Source organism: Camelina sativa, chromosome 5 (assembly GCF_030686135.1).
Source record: "Camelina sativa cultivar CO46 ecotype springtype chromosome 5, ASM3068613v1".
Taxonomy (NCBI): domain Eukaryota; kingdom Viridiplantae; phylum Streptophyta; class Magnoliopsida; order Brassicales; family Brassicaceae; genus Camelina; species Camelina sativa.
In genome coordinates this window covers 9,074,498-9,087,521 of record NC_141884.1, presented here as the reverse complement: position 1 = coordinate 9,087,521, position 13,024 = coordinate 9,074,498, and the positions used below count along the sequence as shown (strand labels likewise).

Here is a 13,024-nt window from a genome sequence, read left to right as displayed (position 1 = left end):
CCCACGGATGCTGTTGATTTAATACAACTTGATGATGACACAAGCCCTCAGAAACCAAAAGTGACATTATATGAGGAGTTTTTCATTGTGAACGAAAAGAGTACTATGGACCAAATTGTTTATGCACTTGAGATAATGTTTCTAAAGTAAAATTGATATTGTGAACCTTAAATTCTTCTGACTTATCTATCTGAAAACAAACGTTTGATTTGTTCTTTACAGGCGCGAACATGTGTAACAATCGCGACAATCTGCTCTGTTGAAGTGTTGCCTAAATGGTATTATTCACGCTAAAGTCTTGAATTCTTGGCATGTCACCGAGTTCTTCACAAAACGTGTTCTTCTTCTTGTGGATACGAAGGTTAGAGAAGTTAATCGAAAATCGATTTTACATAAATCTTTATTTTAGTAGTGTTTATATATTAGATTACTTACACGATTTTAACAAACTTTGAAGGGTGACACGATTGAGGTCGCCTTTGTCCCAACTATACTTAAAAAGCTCCGGAAGTATATTTACGAGGGCGAATGGTATGAAATTCGGAATTTTCAAATCATCAATCCAACCCTCAGGGAGATGAATACTCATCATCCTTTTCAGATCAAGTTTACGGATGATTCAACCATGTTCCTGCTCGAATCAATCAACTCCAAAAATTACTTCCGATTCAAAGATTTGGATGATATATATCATGGAAGGATCAATCATCACATATCTTTCGGTACATTTTTCTAAATTTATTTGTAATTTATTTTGGTTATCATAGGATAAATAAATTGGATTGGATTGTTTACTAGCTTTGTGTTGAGTTATCTAGAAACTTTAAAAGAATTTTGGAACTTTGTTTATTGGTCCCTCCAATAGAAAAGTACAAATTGAACTTTTACCAAAATAGTTTCATGTGAATGTTTAAAAGCTTTGGAGACATACATTGTAAAGAAAATTCCTGACTTTTTCCAAAAATAGATGTTTGCGGATGTGTAGTAGCTGTGGAGGACAGAAGAAATCATGGAAATCGAAATGGTGTTAATGAAGTTGTTTTGACACATTATGTGACAACCTGTCCGTGGACCCCACTAGCCTCACTGCTAGTTGCCCCCATAGGCTGGCCCTGCAGGGCATCGATCCTAACCCATCACTGTGAATATCCCAATCCACCAGTAGGTTATTGGTGCATCAGGCGTTCCTCGAACCCTGATCCCTCACCCTTTAACAACCTTCCCACAGACAAGTTGCCACCAATTGATCTGCAGGTCAATTGGTGGCAACTTGTCTGTGGGAAGGTTGTTAAAAGGTGAGGGACCAGGGTTCGAGGAACGCCTGATGCACCAATAACCTACTGGTGGATTATGTGAGTTAGTCCACAGTGATGGGTTAGGATCGTTGCCCTGCAGCGCCAGCCTATGGGGGCAACTAGCAGTGAGGCTAGTGGGGTCCACGGACGGGTTGTCACACATTAAATGGCAGGTAAGTCACATTTATTCCATCTTTACTGATTTTAAGATATATAAGTTTGTCTTTATTTTGTAGAGTGTAACAAGTATATTCATCTGTAGGAATGAAACTGTAAAGTGTCGTGCAATGAATTACTATGCTAACCTTTTTATGTCTTCATGGGAGTCATCTGGATGCCATCTCACATATCAAACTGAACCGGTGTTTTGTGTACTGCGTTTCTGGAGGGTTGGAGAGTATGAAGGTATTTACTATTAATAGAATTTGCTAGATTGAACAAATGCTGAAGACTAGGTTGTATACTCATTTAGCAATCTTTTTAATACTTAAAACATCCCTAGGTGAACCGTGTATGTAAACACATTGGCCTCCTCCAAGATCTTTATAAAACCGGAGTTTGAAGGACTTGAGAATCACAAGGCTATGTAAGTTTTTAATGTTCATAAATATCAAGTGGTGTATCATGTTAAGGTCTAACTTATGAATGTGTTTTCTAATTTTTTAGCTCGGAATTTGCTGGACGTTATTACATTAAGCACATAATGCAGCATGAAGGGTAAACTGGAGGAGTTTAAGCTGAAGGCACATTAGTTAACAAACTTTTTGTATATGCTAAATTTTTAATTATTTTGAAAGTTTGTATGATCAAGTACTATAAACCCTTTTATGGGTTGCTTTCTAAGATTTCTTATTGGTCTAAACGAAATTATAAATTATTTTGACCCAGATTCTACCTAATTAAAATTAACCACATAATATGGATTGGGCTCATTAAATTCTTGAAATTTTGCAAATGGGCTTCAAAATTATTTTAAGAAGATTACATATATTGAAGACTTTAATTAAGATTTTATTAAATACTCTTTTTAATTGTCCATTTAGAAATGTGAGATTAAAAGATTAAAATACAAAAATAATTACAATTTTGAACATATTTAAAAAGAACACAAATCTAATTTGAAAATAGGATATTTATTTGACATTTTTTTTATTTAATTCTTGCCCGCACAAGTGTGCGGGTAACTCTCCTAGTATACTTTATTTTATTTCTATATTATATGGTGTATAGTTCGCTTTAAAAACAAAATTTACATTGCTACAAAAATATATTTCTTCCAACCTTTTTGTTCTAACATATAATATATTTCCTAATGAAAGCATATACCATATAACTTAAAAATAAAACTACTGATCAAACCAATTAAAACAAAAAAAGTTTTCATACTTTTAAAGTAAAAATTGAAACCAAGTTCATTTATGATAGACTAATTTTAAAAATATAGAATATGTACTAATATACTAGGTTTTGAACCCACGCAACGCGTGGGTTTATTTGATATATTTTGATGAACTTATATATGATTGATGACCTTTGATGAAATATTATTTTATAAAAATTTTAATTAGTATTAAGGAAAAAAACAAATTTCAGATACACAAGTTTGAAAAATATAAAAATCAGTTGTATTATAAAATCAAATCTGATCAAAAAAATCATGAATCTAACTCGACGTCCAGGTGAGACGGATCAAAATTGTGATCTCACATATCCTAAACCATTTCTTTGACCACCAGAAAAACGAAACAATTTTATAATCATAAATTTATCTCGTTTTCATATTTAATTGATTGCTACCACCTATGTTTTCATGTTTTTTATTCAATGTTTTCTTATTTTTCATATTCTTTCTTGTCATTTTCATTGTCAAATTTTATGGTAATTGTCATCGTTACTTTTACCGTCAGGTTCTGTGTTATACTCTTCTTCTTCTTCTTTGTTAACTTCTTCACATTCTTCTACTGAAAAAGTTTTTTTTTAGACTACCACACAACTTATTAACCCATAAAACTCTAAGACCAAAATCATTTATTTTCTCATAAAATTTGTGCAATTCATAAAGACCAAAATAGTCAACACATGCACCCAATTATTGATAATTTCATCCATATACTTATTCGGTTTTAGATCCACATATATTGAAACTTGTCAAACTAAAATTCTTGTACATATTTCTTTTATTTATATAGATTTTACTTTTACTTTTTTTTCTAAAACATCTTAATAATATAGATTACTACTATATGGACACCTTTAGGAGTTTATAGCTTCAACTTTTTATTAGTATAGATATAATATTTTAAAATTTCTATGGAAGATAAGTAGTTATAATATTTTAAAATATTCTGTGAAGTTTAAATATTTTTAATATTTGAAACTTTTAAAAGTTTCAATATTTATAATATTTTAAACTTTTAAAAGTTTCAATATTTATAATATTTTAAACTTTTAAAATTTATAAATTATAATTCTCTTAAAACCTTTTAAAAGCTAAGAAATTTTAAAAATTTATAAATTATAATATTTTGAAACCTTTCTAAAGCTAAGACTTTTAGAAATTTCAATATTTATAATATTTTAAACTTTTAAAAGGTTTTCAAATATAATATTTGAATCTTTTTAAAAGTTTCAATATTTATAATATTTTAAACTATTTAAATTTAAAAAATTATAATATTTAAATCTTTTTAAAAGTTAAGAACTTTTAAAAGTTTCAATATCTATAATATTTAAACTTTTAAAAATTTTAAATATTATAATATTTTTTGAGACTTTTTAAAGTTTTAATTTGATCAAATAAAAAACTGGATCAAACCGAATAAAACTTTTAAACTTGGACGCCTGATAAATCAAGCTTTCCTACTCATTCGTTGTTGGAAGCATATTAATCTTATTTATACTGGTTCTGAACCATTGTCTAAAAACATTTTAGCCGATGTGGGATGTTATACATAGTTCTTTTATTTCCATAAATTTAAAATTCTGGAAATTTAGAAAATGTTAATGAATGACATGTCAAACCCTGATAGGTTGTTTAAAATAATTCTTAATATATAAAATTCTGCAAATTTTAAAAATGTTAATTAGTGACATGTCGAATCTCTATTGGATGTTTAAAATCCTAGGTGGACAGCCTTAGAAGCTTATAGCTCCTACTTTTATTTAGTATAAATAGGTTTTGAATCCACGCTACGCGTGGATTTATTTGATATATTTTGATAAAAATTATATATACTCACTCCGTTTCAAAATATAATAAATGACCACTTTAAAAATGTTCAACCAATCATAAATAAAACTGCATAATAAAAAATATTAAACTAATCTAAAAGTATCATAGAAACTTGAAAACATCGTATATTATGAAACAAAATATCTTCTCTAAAATATCTTATATTATGAAATGGAGGGAGTATGTGATTGATGACAGTAATGAAATATTATTTTATTAAAAAAAAAATATTAGTATTAAGTAAAAATTTAAATTTCAGATACATAATTTTTAAAAATATAAAAATGAGTTGTGTTATACATTCAAATCAGATAAAAAAGTCATGAATTTAACTCGACGTCCTGGCAAGGCGAATCAAACTGGTGACCTCACATATCCTAAACCATTTCTTTGACCACCAGAAAAACAAAATAATTTTGTAGTCTTGAATTTATCTCGTTTTTCATATTTAATTGATTGCTACCACCTATGTTTTCGTGTTTTTATTCAATGTTTTCTTATTTTTCATATTCTTTTTTGTCATTTTCATTGTCAAATTTTATGGTAATTGTCATCGTTATTTTTTATCTAGTTCTTCGTTATACTATTCTTCTTCTTTTTTTTCCTCGTCAACTTTTTTACATTCTTTCACTGAAAAACATTTTTTTAACTACCATACAACTTGTTAACCCATCAAACTCCAATACCAAAATCATTTCTTTTCTCATAAAATTTGTGCAATTCATAAAGACCAGCATAGTCAACACATGCATCCAATTATTGATAATTTCATCCATATACTTATTCGGTTTAAGATCCACACGTATTGAAACTTCTCAAACCAAAATCCTTACTCGCAGAGAAAGTAATATGAACACATGTATAGTTAAAATAATATTTGTGCTTTTCGTCGATCCTTCTTCTTCAAATAACATGAACTCAAGGTCTTGCGACGTCAATCTTTATTTCTTAGACTTAAAAATAAAAAATTTACTGCAAGAATATCAAATTATATTTCTTTTATTTCTACAATTTTTTTTTCTAAAACTTCTTAATAATATAGATTACTACTATATTTCCAAAAAATCTTAATTAGTGAAATATCTAATTCTTATTGGTTGTTTTAAATCCTATATTGACACCTTTAGGAGTTTATAGCTTCAACTTTTTATTAGTATAGATATAATATTTTAAAATTTCTATGGAAGTTAAGTAATTGTAATATTTTCAAACATTCTATGAAGTTGAAATACTTTTAATATTTGAACCTTTTAAAAGTTTCAATATTTATAAAATTTTAAACATTTAAAATTTATAAAGTATAATTTTTTAGAAACCTTTTATAAGCTAAGAAATTTTTAAAATTTAAAGATTATAAGATTTTGAAACCTTATAAAAGCTAAGACTTTTAGAAGTTTCAATATTTATAATATTTAAACTTTTAAAAGGTTTCAAAATATAATATTTGAACCTTTTAAAAAGTTCAATATTTCTAATATTTTAAACTATTAAAATTTAAAAATTATAATATTTAAAAACTTTTTAAAAGCTAAGAACTTTTAAAAGTTTCAATATTTATAGTATTTATACTTTCAAAAATTTTCAATATTATGATTTTTTTTGAAACTTTTTAAAGTTTTAGTTTGATCAAATAAAAAATCGGATCAAACGAATAATACTTTTCAACTTGGACGCCTGATAAATCAAGATTTTCTGCTCATTCACTGTTGGAAGCATATTAGTCTTTATTTATACTGGTTATGAACCATTGCCTAAAAGATTTCTAGCTGATGTGGCACGTTGTACATAGTTCTTTTATTTCTATAAATTTAAAATTTTCCTTTTTCTAAAAATTTTGGAAATTTAAAAAATGTTAATGAATGACAAGTCAAATTTGATATATTTTGATGAAAATTATATATATTCATTCCGTTTCAAAATATAAGAAATGAACACTTTTAAAAAGTTCAAGCAATCATAAATAAAACTGCATAATAAAATATATTAAACTAATCTAAAAGTAGCATATAAACTTGAAAACATCTTATATTATGAAACAAAAAAATCTTCTCTAAAACATCTTATATTATGAAATGCAGGGAGTATGTGATTGATGACAGTAATGAAATATTATCTTATAAAAATAAATTATATTAGTATTAAATAAAAATTTAAATTTCAGATACACAATGTTTAAAAATATAAAAATGAGTTGTGTTATACATTCAAATCAGATCAAAAAAATCATGAATTTAACTCGACGTCCAGGCAAGGCGAATCAAACTGGTAACCTCACATATCCTAAACCATTTCTTTGACCACCGGAAAAACGAAGTAATTTTGTAATCTTGAATTTATCTCGTTTTTCATATTTAATTGATCCCCACACCTATGTTTTCGTGTTTTTTATTCAATGTTTTCTTATTTTTCATATTCTTTCTTGTCATTTTCATTGTCAAATTTTATGGTAATTGTCATCGTTACTTTTATCATGTTCTTCGTTATACTCTTCTTCTTTTTCTTCTTTTTCTTCTTCTTCCTCGTCAACTTTTTCACATTCTTTCACTGAAAAACATTTTTTTTAGACTACCATACAACTTGTTAACCCATAAAACTTCAAGACCAAAATCTTTTATTTTCTCATAAAATTTGTGCAATTCATAAAGACCAACATAGTCAACACATGCATCCAATTATTGATAATTTCATCCATATACTTATTCGGTTCAAGATCCACATGTATTGAAACTTCTCAAACCAAAATCCTTACTCGCAGAGAAAGTAATATAAACACATGTATAGTTAAAATAATATTTATTTTTTTCGTTCATTCTTCTTCTTTAAACTCAAATAACATCAACTTAAGGTCTTGCGACGTCAATCCTTCTTTCTTAGACTTAAAAATAAAAATTTTACTGCAAGAATATCAAATCTTATTTCTTTTCTTTCTATAAATTTTAATTTTTTTCTTCTAAAAATTCTTAACAATATAGATTACTACTATATTTCCAAAAATGTTAATTAGTGAAATATCTAATTCTTATTGGTTGTTTTAAATCCTATATGGACACCTTTAGGAGTTTATAGCTTCAACTTTTTATTAGTATAGATATAATATTTTAAAATTTCTATGGAGGTTATGTAATTATAATATTTTCAAAAATTCTATGAAGTTGAAATATTTTTAATATTTGAACCTTTTAAAAGTTTCAATATTTATAATATTTTAAACTTTTAAAATATATAAATTATAATTTTTTAGAAACCTTTTAAAAGGTAATAAATTTTTAAAATTTAAAGATCATAAGATTTTGAAGTTTTAAAAGGTTTCAAAATATAATATTTGAACCTTTTAAAAAGTTCAATATTTATAATATTTTAAACTATTTAAAAACTTTTTAAAAGCTAAGAACTTTTAAAAGTTTCAATATTTATAATATTTAAACTTTTAAAAATTTTCAATATTATAATATTTTTTGAAATGTTTTAAAGTTTTAGTTTGATCAAATAAAAAATCGGATCAAACGAATAAAACTTTTTAACTTGGACGCCTGATAAATCAAGCTTTCCTGCTCATTCGCTGTTGGAAGCATATTAATCTTTATTTATACTGGTTCTGAACCAATGTCTAAAAGATTTCTAGCCGATGTGGGACGTTGTACATAGTTCTTTTATTTCTATAAATTTAAAAATTTCCTTTTTCTAAAAATTCTGGAAATTTAAAAAATGTTAATGAATGACATTTCAAATCCTTATAGGTTGTTTAAAATAATTCTTAATATTGAAAATTCTTGAGATTTTAAAAAATGTTAATGAGTGACATGTCTTATCTCTGTTGGTGGTTTTAAATCCTATGTGGACGCCTTTAGGAGCTTATAGCTCCTACTTTTTATTAGTATAGATATATATAAAATTAACGTTCATAAGATAAAATATCACATTATTATCAAAAAAACAATATAATATCATATTACTATTACATGCATCATGACATAAACATTATTTGCTTGTTCTATATATAATTAATGCCTCAAGAGTTCCCTTGATTTTTATATTACTCTACAAAAAATTAATAATCTAATAGCCTAATACAAAGGTTATGCACAACCCACCTAGCAATCATTCACCCATAATCAACAAAATTAAGAAGATTTAATCAAGAAAACTACTTTTAAATAATTCATCGAGGGAGAACACCAAGGGTGTTCTAAGCCCAAAAAAATTAGAAAAATAATGAATAGTGAGCTTAGAACTATTTTTTTTTATCTTGAATGAGAACTGATTTAAGTCCAGTTCTTATTGGTCGTGGCTTCACGTGATTGGCCGAGACTTTTTCTAAAGAAAGAAAAAATAAAATGTTTGTGGATTCACGTGATTGGCCGACATTAATCTATGTATTAATTAAATAAAATATCTGTGTGCTTTAATTAATTAAGTAATATGTTTGTTTGGTTTTTTTTTAAATTTTATTTACAATGTTTTTTTTGTTTCATAAAAATTTTGTATTGTATTTTGAATTTTAGTAAAAGTTTTATAAGTTTGCAATTTAAATGTTATTTTATAAGTTTTTATAATTGTAATATGTTTAAGAATATTATATTATTAAATCTTATGATCTTAAAGATGTTCTACCAATAACTAACTTCTTAACAAAAGATCTTAACTAATAAATCTTACATTATTTTCATAATATTAACAACCCTTATTTGAATGTAAGATCAGTAGTTTTAGGGGAACCAAATTTTTATGAAACAACAAAAACATTAAAGATAAAAAAAAACATATTACTTAATTAAAGTACACAAACATTTTATTTAATTAATATATAGTTTAAGGTCTAAATTTATTCTATATATTCTCAATCAGATCCTCTTTTAATTTGTGAAAAATTGTTTGCACAAACTTGTATCCATTCACACCTTGCCACGTCAGTTTAGAACTGAGCCAATATCAGTTCTACATCAAGAACTAAAAAAAGTGTTCTAAGCCACTATTCATTATTTTTCTATTTTTTTGGGCTAAGAACACTTCTCATGTTCTCCCTATAAAGATGGCCTAAAGATGCCCTAAGATATAATAAAACATTATAGTACTTTTGTATTATTATATATCAATATCAATGTCTAGCTATTAAAAAAAATATATAAAATGATTTAAAGCAGATGACATAAACACACCCGCGCGGGTTAATAACCTAGGTGTTGTTAAGCTTAATAAATATATGGGTATATGAATGCAGAAGCTACTGAGATTCTGTCATTTGTAGCCAATGAAATTTATAATCTTGCTATGGTAAGCTAATGAGTGGTTTTATTTGTTGCGTAAACAAAATATGCATATGTAGGTATGTGTATAGGTTAGGACTTATGGAGTAGAATTTTTCTATTTAGGTAGTAGGCAGCAAAGTTTTGTTCTTTCTTGTTTAATTTGATGGTTTTCTTTATCAAATCTGCAGGAAAGGTTATACACTTTTGATGAACACATGGAAGAGATATGATCTCTTAAAGAAGTCTGTTTCACACTATGCATCATGTTCTAGGCTTGACTCTATTCACATTGTATGGAGTGAACCTAACCCTCCATCAGATTCTCTTAAGGAGTATCTTCAGAATGTTCTGAAGAAAAAATCAAGAGATGGGCATGAGGTTGAGCTGAGATTTGATATTAACAAAGAAGACAGTTTGAACAACAGATTTAAAGAGATTAAAGACTTGAAAACAGACGCTGTCTTCTCAATAGATGATGATATCATATTCCCTTGTCATACGGTAGATTTTGCATTCAACGTTTGGGAGAGTGCTCCAGATACAATGGTGGGGTTTGTGCCCCGTGTTCATTGGCCTGAAAAATCGGTTTGTCTCTTTTTATTGTTGAGTATCCTCAAGAAGCTTCTTTATCAAATAACAGTACCAAAATAGTCAAAATGTTTCTCTTCAGGTTGTTTGCTATTAGGGACCTTTTAACTTGTAATTCATAGATCCCTCCATTAATTAAGTTAAGTAGTGAATCGTCTATCTTCCTCCATCCCTATGATCAAACAGCTAGTATTACTATTGAAAGAACTCTGTACATGGTGTTTGAATTGGTTATATCACCTTCTTTCATTATTTAAACTTTAAAGAAACTTCGCGTACTTCATGAAAGTTTGACTTCAATTTTCTGCAGAATGATAAAGCCAATTACTACACTTACAGCGGGTGGTGGTCTGTTTGGTGGAGTGGTACATATAGTATGGTACTCTCAAAGGCAGCCTTCTTCCACAAAAAGTACCTCAGCCTTTACACAAAGAGCATGCCGGCATCAATCAGGGAATTCACAACCAAGAACAGGTTCCTTAACACTTTCATTATCTCTTTGTGTTTTCTTGTATTCCTGAATGTGATTAAAATGTACTCCACCTAAGTGTGAGCTTTATCTAATTACAGGAACTGTGAAGATATTGCAATGTCATTCCTGGTCGCAAATGCTACAAACGCTCCTGCTATATGGGTGAAAGGTAATTCTAAAATCGCAGGTCACTTTGAGAACCACCACATGATTCTGATATAACCTTTGATGATGAAGAGCATATCCTCCTCTTTTGGCCTGTTTTTGTAGGTAAAATATATGAAATCGGTTCAACTGGAATTAGTAGCATAGGAGGGCACACAGAGAAAAGAACGCACTGCGTAAATCGCTTTGTGGCAGAATTCGGGAAAATGCCGCTTGTATACTCTTCCATGAAAGCCGTGGATAGCCGCAATTTATGGTTCTGGTGATTTGCTTCTTTCGCATGGTAGTACATTTCTGCTTTCTCTTCCACTGGTTACTACTACACTTTCACGTTCTAGCTATCGATGGGTTTGACGCCAAGTAAGAGTTCAAAACAGAGAACTGATCTTACTTTTACGGAAAGATAGAAGATAGAGAACGAGAGTTTAGAATTGGTGGCTTATGGGGTTTCTCATAGAATCTTACAAAGAGAGATAGTAGTAGCCTAGTGTGTATGGTGTACCCTCATTGTACCTTTTGTAACATAGTAACTTGTAACATCTCATGTTGTGAAACTATTGTTGTTGTGCTAAAAAAAATGAGTTAAATGTATTCATACACTGATCGTTACATGCTTACAAAAATTTCGGTTGTATTGTTACATCTGTAGATAGTATTCGTTAATCGTAGTGTCAGTGTCTTCCATTGCAACCCAATTGGCTCCAGAACTCTCCCAGAAAAGTCTTTGCAGCATCTAGACTCGGGTAATACGGTGGCTCCATAAACACTTGAGTCAGCGAATCACACGACTCATGACTCGCCACGGTTCTATTAGCATTAGCCTCCGCACTCCCCATCATCGTCGCCACCAACTTCTGGTACCCGAAAAAGAATCTCTTGGCTGCAGACTCCACCGCCTGCATTCCCTGAAGCAAATGTATCTTCTCGTACTCTGTCTTCCTCGAGTAAAGCTTCATTGCCGCCTCTTGCAACCTCGGACCTCCGGTGGGATCCACCTCAACTTCAAGCACAGCTGGCACTTTCTGTCTCAGCTCTTTGGACATCTTAGCCATCTCCACTAACCCTTTTGACCAGAAACAAAACGCGTCGTTTTGAGACGTGGATTTGATCTTTAACTGTTTCTTCACCTTCAAGAAATCTTCAGGATCCATCAGAATGTGTAAATCTTCGATCTCTGCCAGAAGCTTCCAGCTTCTCTCTAGCAAGTACACGTCGGAAGAAGCTTTCTCGAAGTTTCCATCTTTGATCCTCGACTCGATTCGATATAAAAGATTCACGGAAACGTAAATCCACGATTCAAGAATCTGATGAATAGTGTAGAGCATTTGATTCTCTTGGAGCTCCTTGGTGTTCTTTAAAATAATTATTAATATATAAAATTCTGCAAAATTCTAAAAATGTTAATTAGTGACATGTTGAATCCCTATTGGTTGTTTTAAAACTTAGGTTTTAAAAACTTTTTAAATGTTAAAAAATTTTTAAAATTTTAAAATTATAATATTTTGAAACCTTTTTAAAGCTAAAACTTTTAGAAGTTTCAATATTTATAATATTTTAAACTTTTAAAAGGTTCGAATATAACATTTGAACCTTTTAAAAAGTTTCAATATTTATAATATTTTAAACTATTAAATTTTAAAATAATAATATTTAAAAACTTTTTAAAAGCTAAGAGCTTTTAAAATTTTTAATATTTATAATATTTAAAATTTTGAAAAATTTAAATATTATAATATTTTTTTGAAACTTTTTAAAGTTTTACTTTGATCAAATAAAAAATCGGATCAAACCGAATTAAACTTTTAAACTTGGACGCCTGATAAATCAAGCTTTCCTGCTCATTCGTTGTTAGAAGCATATTAATCTTATTTATATTGGTTTGAACCATTGTCTAAAAAATTTCTAGTCAATGTGGGATGTTGTACATAGTTTTTTTATTTCCATAAATTTAAAATTTTTCTTTTTCTAAAAAATTCTGGAAATTTAGAAAATATTAATGAAAGACATGTCAAATCCTGATAGGTTG

General features: G+C 28.5%; 1 protein-coding gene and 1 pseudogene across 1 annotated transcript; one reads left to right on the top strand and one right to left on the bottom strand.

Annotated features, from left to right (window-relative positions):
- The first annotated feature begins 9,965 nt into the window (after positions 1–9,965).
- LOC104789059 (glycosylinositol phosphorylceramide mannosyl transferase 1-like) lies at positions 9,966–11,505 on the top strand. Its single transcript, XM_019245801.2, has 4 exons — positions 9,966–10,358; positions 10,672–10,835; positions 10,932–11,002; positions 11,104–11,505. The coding sequence occupies exons 1-4, from the start codon at positions 9,981–9,983 to the stop codon at positions 11,262–11,264; spliced, it is 774 nt and encodes a 257-aa protein (XP_019101346.1). The 5' UTR covers positions 9,966–9,980; the 3' UTR covers positions 11,265–11,505.
- Positions 11,506–11,520: 15 nt separating this feature from the next.
- LOC104789058 (nematode resistance protein-like HSPRO1 pseudogene) lies at positions 11,521–12,406 on the bottom strand (annotated as a pseudogene).
- Positions 12,407–13,024: the final 618 nt, after the last annotated feature.